This window comes from Glycine max, chromosome 2, assembly GCF_000004515.6.
Source record: "Glycine max cultivar Williams 82 chromosome 2, Glycine_max_v4.0, whole genome shotgun sequence".
Taxonomy (NCBI): domain Eukaryota; kingdom Viridiplantae; phylum Streptophyta; class Magnoliopsida; order Fabales; family Fabaceae; genus Glycine; species Glycine max.
The window spans coordinates 3,249,153-3,271,357 of NC_016089.4; the positions used below are offsets into that span (position 1 = coordinate 3,249,153).

Below are 22,205 nucleotides of genomic sequence, written 5' to 3' on the forward strand. Positions count from 1 at the left end.
TTTGATAAAATTAGTTAATGAAAAACACAATTTTTAGAGAATCTTACACGAAGAAATAAACAATTTTATAAAATAGATTCTTATATTTCCATATTGATAAAAAAGAGTTTGAGGTAGTATCTTGATTTCCCATTCCTTGATAGCCAAGCACTACGCTGACCTATCAAACTTAATTTAATGCCTGAATGGTCCTAATCCAAGTTTGAGTCGTATATTTCCATATCTAGCAACGTTGGGCTTTATTGACATTGACTTTCAAATTTATGAGAGGTGGATGTGGATAAGCTCCTGCTTCTAGAATAGTATGAGTGCAAGAAATTGACCCAAATAACTAGATAACATTTTACTTCTTCATAGGAAAATTTTATCATAGTATTGCAATTTGTTCAAAATATTTAGTACTAATCTAATCGCGAAAAGTTGTTGAACTTTATTACTATTAATTATTGATAGATGGTAGTAGTTCGAAAGTAACCGATTTGGGGGAGAAAAAGGAGGAATTTAACTGACAATTCATTAGTATACACTTTTAATCAAGTCAACTGTTTTATTTAACATTATATTTTTTAATCCATACCAATCCTTTGTCAATTTAATAGAAACTTTTTTTAAAATAAAAAGTATAAAATCTGGAATAATTTTGATCGCCTAGTGTTAAAATAAAGACATTGTAGCTATTAAATATTATATTTTTTATTGCTGACTTGATATTTAAATTAAATAAACATTTATTTTGAAAATTTAATTAACTAATAAAATGACAATTACTTGGGTGTGATTTTAAAACACGTCCCACTAACACCTGTTATATATTATTCAATGATATAATTTCACATGACTTATTTTGTTAGATTTAATGATTAAGTTTTTTTTTTTGTTTTTTGTCATTGAAGTCTCATTATTATTTTATTTTTTTGTAAATTTGATATTTTTAATTTAATATTTTTTTATAAAAGATACTTTAATTCCTGGGGAACATTGTCGTCACAAGCTGAAGATCAACCTTATGGGTAGATGACGCTTTAGGTGTTTTGATTTTCGTAAGAGTTTTTTTTTATAACAATTTCTTTCTAAAGTTAAACTTTTACGTCAAATCCATGCATGGCATTTATGAAACTTTAGTTTCCTTAAATCTTCAACAAATTCCAACTCACTCAACATCTTTTCCTAAGAAAAAAGAAAAGTTCTTCTAGTATCTTGGACTCGCCAAGTCTATCCCATGATTTCCTTGATTTGTTTTGCTGGTAACTTATTAATTTAGAAGATTTTTCTTTTCTTTTAATTTATTTTCCTTCTCTTGCCTTGGACTTCTGGGTCCTGTAACCTATCAAATTTGATTTTAATTATCGAGTGTATGTTACACAAGTCAATGTCAAAACCCCTTGCAACGTTTCGCACTCGCTGCATCGATTGGTTTATTGTTGCTCTTCAGCTTCAGTTCAGTCACCAAAGCAAACAATATTGGTATTTCAATTTCTTTTTTTACAATTTGATTGTATGTAATATACTTCTTTTACACCCTAAGTGCAAACATCCAACTAATACTTTTTACTTTTCTCTATTTTTTTTCACATTACATCATTTATCAATTTTCTCTCTTCTATTTCTTTCTCTTTTTTTTCCCCACCCATTAAAATGTGCATGGAACGTTTTGCTGTCACTTATATATTGTTCCTTCATTCAGGGCGCTGACTACGGTTTACATGAAATGAGTTGGGACAAATTATATTTGTCCTTAATCTGAAAATTTTAAAAGAGTCATTTACTTGAATCCGATTTCGATCCAATGAAGACTGATAAATCCATACAAGATAAAATTGCGTCAACTTGATTATTAACACAATATATTAATTTTAACATTATATATAGTTAAATTGTATAATTTGAAAAATACAAAACTTAGATTAAGATATATTTTATGATATAATTTTAAAATAAATGATATTGATATAAATATATTTATATCATTTTCGATTAGGTTATCCTGATGTTTCTTGCGTGAAATGGCGTGAGAAATGTCTCACTGGAAAAATCCTATAAGAATCGTTACCTCCAATAAATTTTGAGTTACGATTCTGTACTTCAATACTATAATGAGATTCGTCGTTAGTTAGAAGATTCTCAGTCCATGCTTTTAAAACTTAGGTTTCACACAACTTAATTTGTCAACTGGACCCAAATTCTCTCAAGAGAAGTCTAGAACAAAAACAAAATCTCTATTTAGACACATGTTAAATTTTCATTTACCCACATTTTTTTGTAAATTTCTTAAACTTCTTGAAACAATGTCGTGGTTTTTTTTTTATATAGAAATGAGTGGAATAGTGCCTCTTTATCTATTTTAACTAAAAATAAAAATAAAAAAATATAATTAAAAAAATTAACAACATGAAAATAGTAAAAATAGGGAATAATTATGAGAAGAGAAATAATAAAAATTAAAAAATTAAAAAAAAGAATAAAATGATCTAGTAAAATATGTATATCAAATAAATATATTTCCTATAGATAATGTTGTTAAATGGGTTAGAGGCCCCTTAACTTAAAGCCCAATCCAATATTATAACGATAGGTTAGGTCCGAGTCCGACAATGGCTCAAGGGACCCACATATACTGTGACGGACAAACCCTGGTCGTTATTTAGTTAGGTTTAGGTTCCCAGTTGGAAGTTGCAACCCGTTAGTCATGAAGCCCCCCAACATGTGGCGCGGTAACCCGAAATTCAAGGAGAGAACCAAAGACAAGACAAAAACGAACACTAACTCTATGCATGCATTATGGATTATGGATTATGGATTATGCATTATGCAATGCAACCATGGAAACCAACCACCTAAAATAATGCTAACACATGTACAGAACGAACGAATGAATGTTCTGGGCTTCTGAATGATTGTTTTGCATTTTGCAGAGGCAATCAATAATTTTCAAAATTATTAGTATTATTTTTTTCCCTCTTCCATTTCAACGCGTCGTCGCAACGTGCTGGCATTTTGGTTTCCCATTTTCAACGATGCGCTGGCCAAGAAGACTTCATCATCACCACCATCCCAAATTCAATTCCATTCTTCAAACAACATGAACCCCATGTTGTTGTTTTTGTTCATCTTTCTGCTTTGATCCTCAAAATGCATTGAGAAACTGTTTCAGATTATAATCTCATTTTTTTCCCCATTGGCACTGGCATTTTTTTTTTTTTTTTTTTTTAAATTTTCTTGCCATTTCTGAGAATCAAGTTGACATTTTATAGAGGATCAGAAATGGCTAATGATACATCGTCAAATGAGTCGTCTTCATCCGATTCCGACAAGGACAAGGCTTCGCCTCCGTCGCCGTCATCTTCGTCGAATGATTCAGAGTCTCCGAAAAGTGCACCATCAAAGTCTCCGCCACCATCGCCGCCTCCTTCTCCGTCACCGCCACCGCCGGAAAAATCTTCTCCTCCGCCAACAGAATCTCTGCCGGCGCCGGAGAATTCTCCGCCGCCAACTCCGTCACAATCTCCACCGCCAACTCCGTCTCAATCTCCACCACCTTCCCCTTCTCCGCCAACTCCACCATCTCCGCCGCCATCGTCAACTCCCCCGCCTTCAAAAGATTCAGCTCCTCCACCCTCTCCGTCAGAGCCACCACCGTCGCCGCCCCAGTCGTCTCCGCCACCTCCACAAAATTCTCCTCCAGCACCACAATCTCAAGCCCCTCCTCCACATTCTCTTTCGCCTCCAACTGCAATTCAAACTCCACTTTCACCTGGTTCCCATGTTACTCCGCCGCCGGCACCAACCGGTTCAGGGCCAAACCACCCTTCACCACCGCGATCTCCGCCGTCTACCCAACCGAAACCAAGCGGTGCTCTCCCGAAAAACGACCCTCCGTCCACATCACCTAGCTCCGGTAATAATACAGGAGAAACTGTTGGTCTTGCTCTCGCCGGGGTTGTCATGATTGCGTTTCTTGCTCTAGTTATTTTCTTTATATTCAGGAGGAAGCAAAAGCGTGCGGGTGTCTATGCCATGCCACCCCCTAGGAAATCTCATATGAAAGGAGGAGGTATATAGTATATATATATATATTTTGTATGATCATCTTCAATGTTACTGGTGTTATTAGCAATTCTCATAAGAACATTGTTTATGTTGGCATAACCAAAATTTAAAGGTCAAGATTGAGGCAAGGAGTTGGTATTAACCAATTCTTGGTTCAAGATCAAACAAATAATAAAGTTTGTATTAAAAATTGCACTAAAGTATTTTAATGAGTTCAATAGGCTTGTGAAATCAATGCAAAAAGTTTTTTAACTGTTAACCAATTAGGGGTCACCTTGGTATTAACAACCTAGTCATAGTTTATGTATTCATAATGTAAAATATAAAATTATAAATTCTCATTATCAACTTTTACTATTCACTTTAAAAGTCATATATTTTATATTAAATTATAATTTATTATATATGACAAATATATTGACTTTTATAATAATTATTATTATGCTGTTGTTAGAATTGTTGTGATGTTATCCTATTATCTCTTTATGTATCTTGCTTTCATGTTTAATTAATGATATGTTTGCCAACTTTCACAGTAACTACTCTAAAAGTAATATATTTTATACTAACATTGAATCACAATTTGACATATATGACAAATATATTGACTTTTATATTAATTATTATGCTTTTGTTAGAATTGTTGTGATGATGTTACCCTTTGTGCATCTTGTTTTCATGTTTAATTAATGATTTTTGGTATTATGGCTTTTCATCAAGGTGCAGATGTGCATTACTTCGTAGAGGAGCCTGGTTTTGGGAGTGGTGCACAAGGTGCCATTAATCTAAGATGTCCTTCAGAACCGGCTCAGCACATGAACACTGGCCAGTTAGTTTTTACCTACGAAAAGATCGCGGAGATCACAAACGGTTTTGCTAGCGAAAACATAATAGGGGAGGGGGGATTTGGGTATGTTTACAAGGCTTCCATGCCTGATGGTAGAGTGGGGGCACTTAAGATGTTGAAGGCTGGTAGTGGCCAGGGAGAAAGGGAGTTTAGGGCTGAGGTGGACATCATCAGCCGAATCCATCATCGGCATTTGGTGTCATTGATTGGTTATTGCATATCTGAACAGCAAAGAGTGCTTATCTATGAGTTCGTTCCTAATGGGAATCTCAGTCAGCACTTGCATGGTAACGTGAGTTTCTTTTATTTTTTAAGATATGATATGAGTTTGTGTTTTCTAAATGTATGAAGTGATGATTCTCATGTGTTTATTGTTTGTGTGTGTGTTCTGCTCACAGGAAGTGAACGGCCAATTTTGGATTGGCCAAAGAGGATGAAGATAGCAATTGGCTCTGCAAGGGGCCTGGCATATCTCCATGATGGCTGTAAGTATATCTTGCATTTGTGCTATGACATATATTATCTATTCTTACATACGATACATTAAAGTAATTGATAGGTGCCATTTCACGAGAACAATTGATAGGGAAAATGGGATATGATTTTTGCACATGGTGTAAAGAAAAATGTGGCCTAGAACAGTTTTAAGTGGGTCCAATTTTCTTACAGCTCAAGAAACTCCTTTCCTTTTTTTTTTTCTCTACAGAACTCTCGGGTTGATAGTTTATTAATTTTGATTTTGTTACCCTCTCAGTGTGTATTATGTTTGACGAAATTTACTAAAAGATATCAAAGGAATGGAAAAAAAAATTTACAGCAGAGAACTGGCCGGAAGCTTAGGGGATCTTAAAATATGAATTTCTTTTAAATCTGTACACTATCTTATGAAGTTCAAATGACACTATGAATTCCGTGTTAATTTTGAGTCTCGTCTCTTCATGGGATGTTGACAGTGTTAGATTTTGTGAACATTTCTTCAAACACAAGTAACACTGATATGTCATAACTAATCTTGTGCAGTTTTTTTCCTATTCTATCTTTCAATTATTATCTCAATGATAATTTTGAAAAACTAATTGCTAAAGTATTTTATTTGTTTCTAGGCAACCCAAAGATTATTCACAGAGATATTAAATCAGCAAACATACTTTTGGACAATGCTTATGAGGCACAGGTCAGCATATACTTTTTTTAAAGAAAAAAAATCTAATTACTTATGTTTTGCTCCCTGATTGAGTTCTGGATCATAATTTAGCCTTGTTTTAACACAGGTTGCAGACTTTGGACTTGCCAGGCTAACCGATGATTCGAATACCCACGTATCGACTAGGGTGATGGGGACCTTTGGGTAGGTTTCCTCTGTCTAAAACATAAAGCACAACATTCTAATGTACATGGACTTTCATGAAGATTATCAATTGTTATCAGTGGGAAACAAACACCTCTTTAGTTGGAAAAAGAAAGGGGAACAAAAGTTTATATGATGATATAGTATAAAAGTGGTGGTTATTAGAACAGTATTACCAACAAGGTTCAACACAGTTGGTAGATGACTGAATTTCTTAAGCATATTGATAGGGGTTTGATTGGCCATGAGTATGAAAAAAATTTTGTTGGCAGAAATAAAATCCACTTTGGTGATATCTATGCCTCGAGGGTTATTCCCATGATTTCTGGATGTGGAAATACCTTGCTTCCAAAAAAAAAACAGCGCATTCTTAAAATACTCTTATAGAGAATTATTCTCATTTGAAAATTGAAATATTACTTTGTTCAATGATTGTTGTTTATCACTGTTATTTTGGAGGCCAAGTACACTCTTTAAAGGGGTGAACTGGTTATTTTAGGTTTTGAAGCCACCCTAAGGTTTGAGTTTATAATGGAAACATTATCAAAGAAAACCTTCAGTAATGCCAAATGCTAAACTAAAACTATCATACTAACTCATTCTAGCTTCATTTCGCAGGTACATGGCTCCAGAGTATGCAACAAGTGGAAAATTAACAGATAGATCAGATGTTTTCTCTTTTGGAGTTGTCCTTCTTGAGCTTATAACTGGAAGGAAACCTGTTGATCCAATGCAGCCCATAGGAGAGGAGAGTTTGGTTGAGTGGGTGCGTCTGAACATTTTTCTTAGTTTTTCAAGTGAAATATATACGTAGTATTGAATTTGGTTAAATTATTTACTCGATCCTTATAATTGTCCTCATTTCCCTATACCAAAAAAAACTGTAAGTTTTAGTCCCTATATGTATAAAAGTTGAAGTTTTAGTCTCTATTGCTAATACCAGAGAAAACTTTCTGGTGGTAAAAATGCCACAAAGTTTTTTTGGCGATGTAAACCGCCAAAAAAATTGTGTATGGACTAAGTAAATCACAGTGCATCAAGTAAATCAAATATTTCATATTATAAATGAAGACTTAAAATCACAAACAAAAATAAATGAAAATTTCATATTTCAACACAGTGCATCAAATCAAATATTTTTAACATGATCAACTGCACTTGACATGATGGTTTTTCCTCTCTCCGCAGGCTCGTCCACTTCTCCTTCGTGCAGTTGAGACAGGTGACTTTGGTGAACTAGTAGACCCCAGGCTTGAACGGCAATATGCGGACACTGAAATGTTCAGAATGATTGAGACAGCTGCAGCATGTGTTCGTCATTCTGCTCCAAAACGACCTCGTATGGTTCAGGTGATAACAATCAATTATTGACGATTATTTTGCGTTCATCAAAACCTCTATCTACCTATTATGCTTGTGATTATTTTATATATATATATATATATGGGAAAATATATCACTGAAAGTGCTGTCATGGATAAATTAATACTTTGAAAAATAAAAAATTTAAATTTAGTTTCCGAAGGGAAAAATGCAAAAAATTGATCTTGTGGATAATTTAATGATAAATTGGTCCTTAAATTTTACAGCTTAATGTCAAATTGATCTTAAAAATAATAATTTATTGTTTTAAATATTTGCAACTAAAATGATCTCACAAATTTAACAGAGGACCAATCTTTTTGCTTGGAAGATTAAATTTAAATTTTTTATCTTTTAAATATCAATTTGTTAATGCTTCATATTCTTTGAGACAAAAAATGATTATTTACTCTGTATGATTATATGCATTTTTAACATTTCTATCTTAATTAATTCTTAACTCGTTCAGATCATTTGGTAATCCGTCCCTTGGTTTTAATCAGGTGGCTAGATCCTTAGATAGTGGTGATCAACAATATGATCTATCTAATGGGGTGAAATATGGTCAGAGCACTATTTATGATTCTGGCCAGTATAATGAAGACATTACGATATTCAAAAGGATGGTTAATGGCAGCTTTGATGATTCTGAGTTTGATATGGACAGCACGACGGATTACCGTTCAACTGTTTCAAGAGAAATGTCTGGATCCAGACATGCAAGGATGTTATATAGTGAAGGTGGTGATTCAGATTATAGAGTTTTCCACGGCCAACGGAGCAATACGCAGAACATGTCTTGAGGGAACACACATGCCAGTGCAGTGCTGTGCATAGGCATATTGGAGTTTAAAGACTTCTGGTTTTAATCAAACTAATTTTTGCCCAAACACTTTCTCCTAAAGCCAAAACTAATTTCACCAAACTCCTCTTTCAGGCCGTTGCATCAACTTACAAAGCACCAAAGGAATTTTTGGTTTACCACCATGAAAGTTGAAAAATATATTGAGACTGTCTTTGTTTGACTTGAGCCAATCAAAAACATTATTTTTCTTTTGTATGTCTTCAATTTTTGTTTTGCTTTCTTTCCCCATTCTTTTTTTTTCCCTTATAGCGGGGACATTGAAAGCTTGTAAAGTACAAGTGTTTTTTTTTTCTTTTGAAAGGATGTAAAAAGTTTGTTGAGTTTACCTTTTAATATCTATTTATAGATATCTCTTATTGATGCGGGATTAGGAAGATTGAGTTTCTTAATGCATATTTGCAATGATAGATTGAGTTTATATAAGTCATAATACTGATAAGAAGCCTTATATTTTCCATTTTGAATTTGTTTTATGGCAGTGAGTAGTTGTGAGTTGCAAATATTGAGCAGTTTTGAGACGTAGATTTTAAGAGTATACTATTTATGCTTATAGTCCAATTTTATTTTATTTTCTCTCCACTTGTGGAATGCAAGTGGCATTTGTGGATAGCAAGATGATCTATCAGTTTATCATAATGATGACTTAGCTGATAACTGTTTCATACATACAAGTCCTGAAAATCTTAGACTAACTCATCTTGCTAACCCGTTTAAGGTTTAAAATGGTTCTCACATTTTGCCATCGACAATATATTGAAAAGACATTTATTCTCACTTTTATCTATTTAATTAAAAAGGAAATAGTAAATTTTTTTATTCAAATCTCTCTCACTTTTATTTCAGTAAAGACATTAAATTTAATATAACTTGTATTAAGATAAAATATTAAAAAAATATTTTAATAAATTGTGTGTTATTTTATTTGTACGTTCATTATTCGTCAAACATGATAAAAAAGTTGTTAATTAACTTGTGCCCATTATTCAGTATTGTTCTTGTTCCGTCAAATATCATAATTTAACGAACCACGGACCCTTAGTACACTAATTTAAACCACTTCTTGTATTCCAACTATCCCATTAAAGTTAATATAGTTAACTTAAAGAATCTAAACATTAACGTAAAATTTTAATTTTAAATTAATTATGAATCCACGCATTACAAAAATGCTGTAATTTTTTAAAATACGTAATTTTAAAATAAGTAAAATTTCACTTACTAATATTTTATTAAATCATAAAAAAATAAGTAAAAAAGAAGTTGAATATAGAAAACTATAATTCTTACCAATAATATATTAGTATTATTATCTTTCCATATAATCATATTCATCTTTTACCTAATCAAGAATTTCATGAATTTTTCTTTTTAGTATCCATTATTATGCTTAAGTATCATTTGATATTACTCTAAAGAAAAGTATCATTTGATGTTGTAAATATAGAAAAATATAACATTATAGGTGTTTTTTGATTGTACCCTTCATTCATAGGCCAAGCATATCAAGGAGGGCAGTGCTGGGGTAGTTTTGGGATTTTATAAAAATTTAAAGTCAAAGGAGGTGCAAGAAGCAGTATTTATGAGGTGCAGAAAGTAAATGCCTGAAAAATAACACCAAAAGAAAAATTCTCCATTGGGCCAAAATCACTGCACCTCTGAACCACGGACCCGGGCCATGTCATTCCCACTTACTTTTTCTTTAAGTTCATACCTTTTTTTTTTTTTTTACAAATATTCTCTTAAGGGAAAAAGTTCTCGTTGTGTATTCTACTCAACATAAACTGATTTCTGTTCTGTATGTAGAACAGATTCACCACAGAAACATGTTTCTATTGTGTTAAAGTTTTTCAATTGTGCATGCTCTAGGATCCTAAATGCTAGGCAAACCTGTAAAGCCTTGAAATGTCTCTCGTTTTGCCATTGAAGATATATTAAAGCATATCAGCCATTTGACCCATTACCTCCATCTCGCCTTAAAGTTCTGCATATCCCATTCCTAAAACTATTCATTAGCCGATTCAATTGATGTTTTAACTAATCAGCAAGAGAAATAGACAAACCGAATCCATGGTTAAACAAACCATAAATATTTGACCACTATTTTGAACCATCACATGTTAGAATTGAGCTAACGGTGATACGTTTGTATAGTTGCTAAGAAGTTAGACCCCATTATCAATAGTAGTGCAAAAAAGACACTTCGTGCCTGAACTTGAAAGTTTCCTATATATGTAGTTGAGTGTAATTTGTTAAAAAAAAAAAAGAATGTAACTGTTGTTGAAAGTTAAAATAAAATGTTGTAGTGGTTATACAGGTAGAGGATAAATTTTAAAAAATATTTTTTTTTATTAAAAATCACGGTATGAGTACATGGTAAAATGTTACACTTTCTCGTTACGCGCACTTGAAGACCTTAGCTTCTTTAATGCAGAAAGAGAGGTTATAAATTCATATGATCTGGATTAGTTTCTTTAACTTCTTTTATGTTTGTTTGCTGCACAACTTCTAGTGTAGTTTTTGGCTATCTAAATAGTTGTTTCTTTTGCTTTTACTAATCTAAATCCTGTTCAAATTAAGTTTCTCAAAAGAAAAATATCTAAGTCAATTTAATTACATATAAAATCATTCAAAACCATGATTATTTTTTATCCTATCAATCCATCAAGTTCAAATTGAACCATTTCTATTTTTTTTACACTCCTTTCACTTTCACAAATCCATATTGCGGAGAGAAACACAAGCTTTTGTTTTTTAAATGTCAAAAAGGCCATAAAAAGAGGAGAGAAGATAATTATACATTTCATCTTGCAGTTGCAAATCTATTAAGAGACTGAAAAAACAGATAAGTAGAAACACATGGTATAGAGGTGGAACAGTTTCCAACAAGAAGATGGACATGTCTACATAACATAATAATGTTCTCTAACAATTCCCTTCATGGACCTGGTCTAATTTTTCCTTGGTGGCCAAGCTTCATTTCAAAAGTTCTCATGTCACCATGATGAGGAAGTGGCTTGATTCCTCTGCCTGCTCCTGCTCCTGCTCCATTAGGCTTGGAAGCCGCGATTCTCTTGTCGAATCCGAATTCGATGTCCACTTCTTTCGGACGGAAGTTGTGGTGGTTCTGCTGCTGCTGCTGCTTTTGTGGCTTAACATGTTTCTGGTTGTGGCCGTGGCTGTGGCCGCGACGGTTGCAAAGCCTTCCAAGGCAGCAAGCAACCGCAGAAATGACTATTATTATAGCCAAAACAACAAACACTGACCCAAAAGAGCCATTTGAATGGTGGGGTGGTGACTCATATGTGACACTGGTAGGGTAGACCTGGACAGGTTGCTGTTGCTGCTGCATCAGTGGCTGTGTCTGTGACTGTGGCTGAACTTGTAAAGACATCTTCAATGAGAGAATTGAGAAGAAGAAGAAGAGAGAATAGTTGTGTTGAGGGGTATGAGAATTGTGGGGAATAGGTGGATTTGGTATTAAAGCTTCAGCACTTGTTCTTTGAGTGCAGACCAAGGTAGATTTGGATTTTAACTCCTCAAGCACTCAAAGGGGATTAGGTGTGAGAAGTGGTAATGTAAATTGGCTCACTAATAAATAAGAATTTTTGAATTTAGAAAAAAGGGGGAGGAGGGGAACTTTCTTTAAAAAAGAAGGCTAGTAAAGATATTCTTTGTGTTCTTTAAACTTATTGGCTCCTATGATTGCTTTGTAAGGAGAGAAAGCAAGATCTTGCAGCATCAGGACACACTACACTCTCAAGGCCCCATGAAAGTGCAGCTTTTGTTTGCTGGGGTGTTCCCACTCATAACCATTGAATGAGACAGTCTATGGCTCTATGTAGTCAGTACATGCCAAATAGTCATGATATTTTGTTGATAAGTGCTACTTTTCTTGCAACAAATTATAAAGTGATGTAGAGGATTTCATGATTTAAGATTTTCATAGTTTCAATTAATCTTTACATTAACTCTTTTTCACAAATTATGTGATGATAATGATATCATAACAAAGATCATACATACATGAACTATCTGATAAATTATTGATGAAGGACATTTTGTAAAGCTTAAAAACTTCTTATAACATGATAGTGCCAGAGACTTGTTTATTATGCACTAGTTTCTAGGCCATAGACAATTCTGTTCTCTTAGACAGTACTATACGGTCAGTTTTTCGTACAAAATACATACCCAGTGTCTAAACAAAGTAATTGTCTTTAGGAGCAGGAATAATGTTCCAAATGTGATGCATAAAGGAATAATCTAGTCAAGGATTTCTCCGAAATCTGTGAAAGGGGGAACACAGAGTGAGACTAGCCTTGTTTTATTAATATAGGGATCTGTGCAAAAGTATCATGCACTAACCATTCCAATAGCAATCTTATAAGCTTAATGGGGTCACCCTGCCCCGATTGTCCCTTTATTCCTTTTGAAAGATGGGAATCTGCTTGTGAGTGTTGAGTTGATAGAGATATTAATTTCAGGTACGTTAACTTTGTTATCATTATATCATACACTTCAGTTAGTTAAATCAGTGTCCTGATGATTCTTTTCTTAAATCAAATTTTATAGTTGACTGTTATAAACAAAAATAAAGTAAAAACGATTTTCAGGGATTAGAACTTAGAAGTTTCAGATAAAAGAATTATGGGTTAAGTGTATTTTTTATTGACAGGACCTTTTTTTCTATTTTATTCTTTATAAAATTTTATTTGATTTTAGTATTTAAAATTACAAAATTTAAACTATATTCTTTTTGTTAAATATAAATCACGTGTTTAACATTTAAAAACTAATTGAGTAGTTGTAATTAGATAAAATTGCTTATTATTCAGCCCGTGTAATAATCTTTTAGATAAGTTTTGACAATTTTCCTAGTAATATTGAGGACACCTTCTCATTTTACCACTTTTTTGTACAGCAAAAATAATAAGAATAATGTGTTTAGTTCTAGACAAGGACTAAAAGCATGTTTTAAATCCATTAGGATCAATCTAGTGGTGGAAGTTGGGATAGATACATGATAATTTAGGTTTCATCGTCAATGTGATCTTTGTAAAAAAGGAAAGAAAAAATAGGTTACTTTTATTGAACATCGGGAGTAATTTTTCTTTTTTTAATAAACAAAAGTGAATTGGAATGTTATTCTTTACTAAGCCATGAAATCAATATGAACCACCAAAGGATGAATGGGACATGAAACCCTGACATCTTTTCAATGGAGTAAAGAGAAAACAGTATATATGAAGCAACCACTTTGAAAAATGGTTAGATAAATCCATTAAGCAAGCCAGCAAGGGTTGAACAAAAGGAGAATAATTCCACTTACACTCTTCCATGAATGGGAATATAATTACCCGTGCAAAGTTTCGGTTCTCTTTCTTCCAGGAATGCTCTGGCTGGCATCATGTGAGTTCTCACAAAAAAGAGAGTACTACTAGAATAGAACTTTAACATGCCTGCATGAAGAAATTTTTTTTATGAAAACTTCAGAAAATGGTTCTGTTAAAACTTTCATTACAATTTATCCTTTAAATTTTATTTATCTTCATTGCATGTAGGTAAGCCAATGGTAATTTGCCTAAAGTGAGTATATTTTCTTATGTAATGAAATTTAAACCTAAAACTTTTGTAAGAGGTGTGAAAAAAAATACAACAGAACTAAATTATTTTAAAATTGAAACAAACCATGAAATACAAGTTGTTTGAAAAAAAATTGAACCGGAGTATTTCTGTAAAATAATTCGATATGAATTGAATCCTTTTTATAAAGTGATTTAGTTGAGTTATTTATCTATAATTTTTATAAATAAAAAAAATCAAGCATGATGTGTATAAAGAAAACTAAACTGAACTATAAAAACTTGAACACGAAAAAAAATGATCAAATTATATATATAAAATAATTTTGTTTGATTTTTTTTTATCAGTAAGAATTGAACACAACACACTCTCCTCAATCAATTAAATTAAATCTCTTTCTAGTTTTGTTTGATTTTAAATATAAAAATAATCACTAAACCAACTAGTGGGTTAATGAGAATGAGTATTCAAATTATTTGTTAATGTTACCTAATAACTATAAGTACCTCACATTTGAGAACACATATGTAGGTTCCTTGTTGTGTTTCTATTTAATTATCGTGCCACCTACAAATTGTTCCGCCATTAAGGGATATTTGTTTTTATCAATTAAATTTGCCCAAAAACAAGCTTCTTAACCCGCTATAATTTGCATGGGTCATGATAGAATTAGAATAATTTTCCTAAGTTAGACAACTGATATAGCCAAACATAAAATTACATGGCAGAGATTCAGTCAAAACAAGCAGCATCGTCATCAACAACATTTGTCAGCAATAGCATATTTGTCTGCAAAAGGATTTCATACTTGCTTGTCTTTGTGAGTGCAAGAAGTCAGAAATTTAAGTGTAACGTCCGAATGTAAAGCACTTTTTTGGGGACCCTACTGCTTCTTCTATCTCATCTTTTACAATAACAGAATGTGTGATGCACATTTTTTAATTTTATATTTCAGAAAGTAAAATTTATATTTATTTAAAAAACAGTCTTTGTTTTTTGGTGAATTAAAAGAAATACTAAAATAGTCTTTGTCATCCTTCTTTTTATGAAAAGAAAATTTGTTATATGGGCCAGACATGATTATGGATCAGTGAGGCCCATCCACACGCTAATGGGCCTGGCCATCGGGTCGTACCATGAGCCCACCGCGTTCAGTGTTATATATAAATTTGATTTTCGAAAACCGTTGCTCATTTCTGCCCGCGAATTCCAGAGAGTTTTGATTCTGAATGGAGTCTTCTTCTGCTCAGAAACTGTGTTTACATGTAAGTTTCTTCTTCTTCTTCCTCTTCTATTGCGAATTGTTCTTATATATTATATTTAATTTTTTGCCTGCGAGTTTCGTGATTTGTTCGTTTATTTATGTGACGTGAATCTGCGATTACAGTTAATATCTTCATCGTATCAGAGATGCCGATTATCGGAGCAGATTTGCAGACTCGCTGTTATTCTCACTCGCTCTTCATCTTCGCACCCTTCTCTTCGAATCTCAAGTAAGAAAATGTTTGCAAGTGTTTCTTCACGCTCTATCTATTGCACATTTTGTTATTAGATAAATTTTATTCGAAACAATTTGTTTGATTTTTCAGGCATTTAGGAGCTGCCTAGAGGAATTTCGGGACTTGAGGTTTTCTTCCACGGATGTTGCAGACAATTGGGGTAACTGAACAATTCCTTAATTCAATCTGAATTGAATTGTTTTCCCTCTCTTTTTTTGTAATTGTTTATTGATGGCTTGTTTTGACTCTTCTTTTTATCTCTTTTTTATTTATTTTGCTCCTTGTAAAACAGATGGAATGCTTCCTCTCAAAACCACCAGTAAGTGTAATAATGTTCTCATGTTAGTTGGGCTTTGATCTCATTGTGCATATAGATATCCCACATGCACAAAGTAGAAAAGAGATAACAATTCTTGTAGCCGCGTCAACTCTATTGCTCTTGCATTGATGTGGGAGGTAATATGCCAGGCCAGCCATTTTGCCTAAGGAAAATGGTTTTAATCTCTCTCTTCATATTATTTCAATAGTAGGTATAGGTACTTTTGATATGAAGTCATTTTTCACCAGCCATGTGGAAATTTGTCAAGTTTTATGTTTCCTTGGTGCCCGTGTAATTATACTATGTCACTGTTCAAGAGTGAAGCAGGTTTTCAACTGTATATTATATTACCACGTTTAGTTTAGTTACTGTCATGATTCTTATTGCAGTCTATGGACATTGTAGGCATCAGCGATACCGAGATACATAATTATCAGATAAACCTGAAGGGAAGTGGTTCCTCTAGAATAACTCGACTATCTCCAAACATAAAAAATGGGGAAAAAATCAGGCATGCAAGTTTTTTGAACTACATTAAATTAAGATCAATTGTTGGTTAAGTTTCTTTCTAATAATTGTGTGATCGTCTTATTTTGCAGTGGTAGTGAAGTTTGTATGTCTTCTTTTGTTAGCCTTGATCTCTTACTGGTTGATATTCATACCTTTTTATAGAAGGTATGTGTTGAATTTCTAGTGCTAATTTGTCGAAACTCTTTTGTTGCGAAAAGTAAATTACTTGGGATACATGAAACTTTTACTAAGCTGATGTTTTCAATATAAATGTGTTTGATCAAACAGCTTAATTATCACTGTGCCTCAGTCATGTGATAGTCCTATAGAAAATTTTAACCATGAACCAAGATCGAAACAATTAGGCCATATTTTTCAGTTGGAACTTGAAAGTAAATTGAGCAAGTTAAATGCTTACTGAATAAAGAAATTTAAATCTATTGCTTTAAAATAATATTGTTCAGTGGTATAACAAATGTTTCAATTATTAGAAAGTAGTGACAGCTGTAGACAGTTAATAAGGCTATATACATCAGAAATTTGTGTGATTTTGCATTTCTCTACTGGGGTGGTGTCTAAAGCAATTTGGTTTATCAAAATCTTTTATATTGAGAAATCGATAGTGTAAGTGTTCCTAGTTTCTAAATCACCACATCAAGAACAGGAAAAATCTATGCCTGACATAAAAAAAAAGAAAGAAAAAAAAAAGAGAGAAAACATTAACAAGCAGAAATATGAAGGTAACTTTAATGTGCTTCTTGAATGTGCTAAGTCTGCTGCAGTTTTTTTCTTTAATGCATATCAAAATTGAGGCCATATTATTTGAATGGTTTTGTTGAAGTTGTAATATATCACTCTGTTTATCTACAAAACAATCTTCTGTTTATACTCGTGTGTCAAATTTTTTATTCTTTTTATTTATTTATTTGTTGATTTTACCGATGCTAATTTTGAAGATTCTTGTAAGTTAAACTGACATAGTGAAGATTTTTCATATGTATTCACTTTTTTATCAAGCAACTATAACTTGAAGTGTGTTGTTAACTCTTTGGCAAGTGTACCAATTCGTTCAAGTAGTAATTTAAAACGGTAAAATCGAGTATCGTGATAAAACCGAATATCGCTTCCACATGGATCTTGTTTGTACTCAAGATGATGTATATTCAATTTTTATACAATTAATGAATAGATTTAAGAAGTGCACTTTGAGTCATTTTTGTAAATTAGATACTATTCTAAGCTATGATTGTGTAAGAAAAACAAACAATGCGAGTGGCGAAGGATCGTGAACACAGGAGTTGAATATGTTGGGGGTTTCCTATAGGAAACTACTCTTAATGTGATATAATTAATTTTTCTCTATTTAATATTACTCTAGTTATCAATCTATTAATGTACTCTAATCGTGATTCCTCACAGGAGAGCTCCTAATTTCCCTAATTTCTTTCTTAATCCCTCAAGAACTAAATTAGTTGAACCGCATGACTACTAAAGAAGATGCATAAACGGGCTAAACAATCTCACACTATCGCTAGCAATAAAGCATTTAGATGTTCTTTCTGGTTCTAAGGATTAAAATATTTTCCAATGCCTAAACCCTAAACCTAGCATATATATAATATATATATATATATATATATATATATATATATATATATATATACATGGGTGATCAAATGAATAAGTATAGAAAGATACAATGAAACTGGAAATAACATTAAATAAATCGTGAAAGTCATTACATCAAGAAAATTTGATGGAAAGTTCCCCAACAATGGATGGTTTAGCCTCTCATTGTCGTGAGAGGCTTAACTCAAAAAAGAATAAAAATATGTGGAGGAATGGAAGGAAGATGAGTGTGGCGGTAATTGGTGGCTCTCAATGGGTTGTCTTCTTCTTCGAGCTCTAGGTTCTCTATTGTGCCATTAATCTGTAGTACCCTTTTCCCTCTTGTTTTTCCTTAAAAATCATGCTGGACTTCAAGCTCTCCAAGCAGCTTCCTCACACCAAGTGGATCTTCCCGCTAAGCGGCTTCAGCACGCTAAGCGAGCCTAGTGTGCTTAAGCAAAATTCATCAAAACTTCTTTTTCAATCCCTCATTTGTATTTCTATAAAACAAAAACCACTAAAACAGTATAAATCTAACAGTTTAGGCATATACTACACAAGAGGATGTCAAAATTCCAATGATTCACACAAAAAGAAGCAATAAAAGAGGAGAAAATTGATAATTCCTTTATGTCTTAATTACAGAATATGCTTATGCACATCAGTTATCATGTGTCAATGCTGTTGTTGGAGAGCTTTCTCCTTCTATCTCATGCTATCAGAAGTTAATAATTCCACCAAATCATATTGCTGATTTGCACTTCCAGTTCCTTATTGCTGACATTATCCAAAGCACTTGCAAATGTAATGCAGAATCCTTGACTTTGGCACAGTTTTAGTGATTCATTCAATTGTTTTGTCCAGAATGTTGCAATTCAATTAGTAGCTGAAGATTGCAAAGTTCCTGAATCGTACATGAAAAGGTTTTTCTTACAAATGAGTGCAACCAGTTACCAATGTCGCCATCAAATCTAGAACTTCTCAAGTCAGGCATTGAAGACTATGTACTTAAGCTTGGAAATAATTTAAGTAACAAGTGTAACTCTTGCTTCCCTAGTTGGTAAATTCATAATCTCAAGTCAGCTCTCATTTAGAATCATAAGCTTTTTTGTTCTAGACTTGGTAGATTGATTACTTTCCTGCGGTTAAGTCTCTCAGGAAGAGATCTTTTCTACTTTTATATACTTTGATCATTTGTAGGTATCATAATCATCCTAAAGTTCATGAGATATGTTGATTATCACTGGAACAATATATTCCCTATTTACCACACTTTGTACTTAGAGAATGAAATGCATAGTAGTTTTCAGTTCTTTATATGTTGTCATAGTTGTTACGTAGAAGAACCCTTAACGTGTGACAGAATCTAGATATTTTTCAGTGTCTATCAGCTACTAAGCTTATTTTGCATGTGAATTGTAGCAGGTTATTATTAATTGGATCCATTTAAAATGTTGATCTGTAACGTTTTATACTAATTTCGGAGGAAAAATGTCAAATCTAGAAGTAAATGCGAGAAATTGGTTTTCTAAGCCTTCTAAAAATATTTACTTTCTAAAAATATTTACTTTCTAAGATTTGAAAGTCTTCTTTTTGAACCTTTGTTAGGGAGCAGCGCAAAGTTGGGAGTGGGGAAGCTTGCTGCGCTGATAATCGACTACGCACTGAACTGGTGATGGAGGCAGTCATAGTAATAAGTAATATATCAATGCAGAACACAACGTGCTTCAGGGAATATGACAATAAAACAGAGGTCCCTCAACAATTTCCCTTGAATTTTATGCTTTAGATGTTCTGTTATATTTTATATAGAGAAAAAGTGTTATGCACCGACATGTGAAAAGTTACACACATCCAATCACAACTCATCATGTATGATAAATTTATTGATTTTTAAAATAATTATCTTAAAAGTAATTATTGGATGACGGTTTACACCGTCAGTACACAGGCATTAAACTTTTTTATATATCTGCTACTTAATTTGGATGATAACAATTTTTAATATCAGGTTTTGTATTTCAAGGACTTTTCACCTTGTACAATCTCCCAATCATCTGTGAAGGCATTGCAAAGCATTGACTGGAAAACATATGGTTTGAATTTAGGAGGCGTAGTGGAGCAAGATGGCGTTACATTACTACAATGGGAAAACTTGCCTACAGATACTCACATTGATATTTTGCTACACTCGTATCATAAACAATATCCAGCACTGGACAGATCCTTTTTATCTTTATCAGAGACAATTAAATGCATCTTGTTATTTTCTGAGATAATTTCTTTTCAAAAAAAATTCTGAGACTTTTTTTATGCTTTTACTGTAAGATGTTTCTTTGAAGAAAAAAGTTATATTATATTTGTTCATTGAATAAGTGACGGTCCAGTAGTTCTTACTTGAACTTTAGCAGATCTAGTGTATCATAACTCAAGCAGTTTGCCTTTTCTAGATGTGGAAAAGGAACTTTGTATTTTCTTTCTACCTTTTTCATACAATCATGGCTCAATATATAGCCTTTATTAGAGCATTAGAGATGCTACAAACACACACCCGATAAGGATCAACAGATACGCACTACTCCTATAACAAAGCATATTCCTACTAAGTGCTAACCACTCCCTCACTGCTAGCTGGGCTACCTCTAACGGCATTTGATCCTGTAATATTCTCCTTCCTATCACCCATCTTCATACAACCAATTTACAAATCTACATTTCAGGGTTAAAATTGCACTTTACGTTCTTCTCGGGCATACATATTTCCCTATATATGTATGAACATTGGATTTTGTATGGCAATGTATCTTCTGAATTTTCTTTATTTGTATGTAATTTATACTTCCTTGACATATTTAATATTTATAAGACCATGATACCAGCTCCAAGGAAAATGTCTCCACTTGTCAGAAACCTTGTTAAGAGAGCAGTTAAACTTTCCCTAGATGACTTGAAGGCGAATCATTCCCAGGCTTTTTTAAGTTCACGTGACGTCGAGGTAAATTCATCTTTATCATTCTCTCTTTTTCCCTCTCTCTAACACACATTTGTGGTCTGTGTAGACCCTCGGTATTTTTACTGATGAAAATTTTTCCTCAAACTGAGGTTTTGCATAAATGTCTTAATTCTTAATTCAAAACCTTGATTTTCCTATTCAATAAGCTGAATGTTTGGTGTAAATATCTGGATTATTATCTTTTTGGCCTTATATATCTTCTATGGCTCAAGCGGTAAATACCTTACAAGAAAGAGAGGAGCAATGGAATAATATACTGTTGTAGTAGCTGAAATAGTGGATTCTCCGGTTACATTACAATAACTCACCCCTTATACAAGAACAGCTCTGGCTGTCTTACCGCCAAATGTCTTTATTATTTAAAAATGGTTTTCACTTTCAGATTTGCGGTTATGCCCCTGATCTCGCAAGACAATTGCTGGGATCTTGTCTTCCTGTGACTTGGATTTCCAGGGAGAATGCATTTCTCTTCTTGGATTACAGTCCCAAGGGGTTGGAACTGAAATTGTGGAAAACTGTATTGAGGAAAGAATTGTTTCAGTTGTAGAGATGGACAACAAGAAGCCCCACAATTCTCAAGAACCCGCACCTTTCCTTTTCGAAGAAGACCCTGTCGAGGAATTAGAGTTTCAAGAAAACGATTTCAGCCCCTTGAACTCTTTACTGTTTTAAGCTTTTCTTGCGCCCCTAGTTCAAGTATATGTCATTGAGGCAAAACGGAGCAATAGTAACCACTAAGAACAATGAAAAGGCAATACTAATAGCATTTGGTCAATTTATTTTTCATAATTTTATTTCCTAAATTGTTTATTTGTGTACATGTTTTTATTGAAAAAATAGCTACACATTTTTGTGAATAAGAAAATAGTACTGTCAAAAACTGAAAATTTCTAGGAGAAATTTCAAAAATGGACTTGGATATCTTGTTACATTTGAATTGAAAATACATGAGCAGGAAACATCAAACATCACACCAAAATTGTAATAACTTGAATCTGTTTTGATTGTGTAATATTTAAAAATTGTTATAAAAGTATGCTCACGCTTACTATTATTACGGATTGCTGGGAACCTAATTCAGATTCAAGGCCCACTCCTTTGAAGTGTTACCCATTGCCCATGCTATCCACGAAGCAAAACACAAGGGAGACTTCACTGAACACAAATTAAGCATGCATATCTTTTAAAGGTATGAAGTGAATAT

The 22,205-nt window shown here is 33.1% G+C and overlaps 3 protein-coding genes and 2 long non-coding RNA genes across 6 annotated transcripts; 4 read left to right on the forward strand and 1 right to left on the reverse strand.

The window, feature by feature from the left end:
• Positions 1–2,687: 2,687 nt before the first annotated feature.
• LOC102659463 (extensin-like) lies at positions 2,688–4,059 on the forward strand. The gene has a single exon (XM_006575731.4). The coding sequence runs from the start codon at positions 3,262–3,264 to the stop codon at positions 4,057–4,059; it is 798 nt and encodes a 265-aa protein (XP_006575794.3). The 5' UTR covers positions 2,688–3,261.
• Positions 4,060–4,788: 729 nt separating this feature from the next.
• LOC100798462 (proline-rich receptor-like protein kinase PERK12) lies at positions 4,789–7,762 on the forward strand. The gene is made up of 6 exons (XM_006575732.3): positions 4,789–5,181; positions 5,293–5,379; positions 5,998–6,068; positions 6,166–6,242; positions 6,861–7,008; positions 7,431–7,762. Exons 1-6 carry the CDS (start codon positions 4,863–4,865, stop codon positions 7,611–7,613), a joined length of 885 nt encoding a protein of 294 aa, XP_006575795.2. The 5' UTR covers positions 4,789–4,862; the 3' UTR covers positions 7,614–7,762.
• Positions 7,763–11,260: 3,498 nt separating this feature from the next.
• Positions 11,261–12,054, reverse strand: LOC100779866 (uncharacterized). The gene has a single exon (XM_003519968.5). It carries the CDS (start codon positions 11,858–11,860, stop codon positions 11,405–11,407), a length of 456 nt encoding a protein of 151 aa, XP_003520016.1. The 5' UTR covers positions 11,861–12,054; the 3' UTR covers positions 11,261–11,404.
• Positions 12,055–15,240: 3,186 nt separating this feature from the next.
• LOC106794302 (uncharacterized) lies at positions 15,241–16,381 on the forward strand. 2 transcript variants are annotated; one of them, XR_001383761.3, is made up of 5 exons: positions 15,241–15,317; positions 15,440–15,545; positions 15,642–15,711; positions 15,844–16,007; positions 16,276–16,381. It is a non-coding gene; the product is annotated as an uncharacterized lncRNA (long non-coding RNA). The 2 variants fall into 2 exon arrangements; XR_001383760.3 differs by having other exon boundaries at positions 15,844–16,375.
• Positions 16,382–16,465: 84 nt separating this feature from the next.
• Positions 16,466–22,076, forward strand: LOC121172601 (uncharacterized). Its single transcript, XR_001383759.2, has 5 exons — positions 16,466–16,545; positions 18,853–19,048; positions 19,597–19,741; positions 20,000–20,983; positions 21,384–22,076. It is a non-coding gene; the product is annotated as an uncharacterized lncRNA (long non-coding RNA).
• The last annotated feature ends 129 nt before the right edge of the window (positions 22,077–22,205 follow it).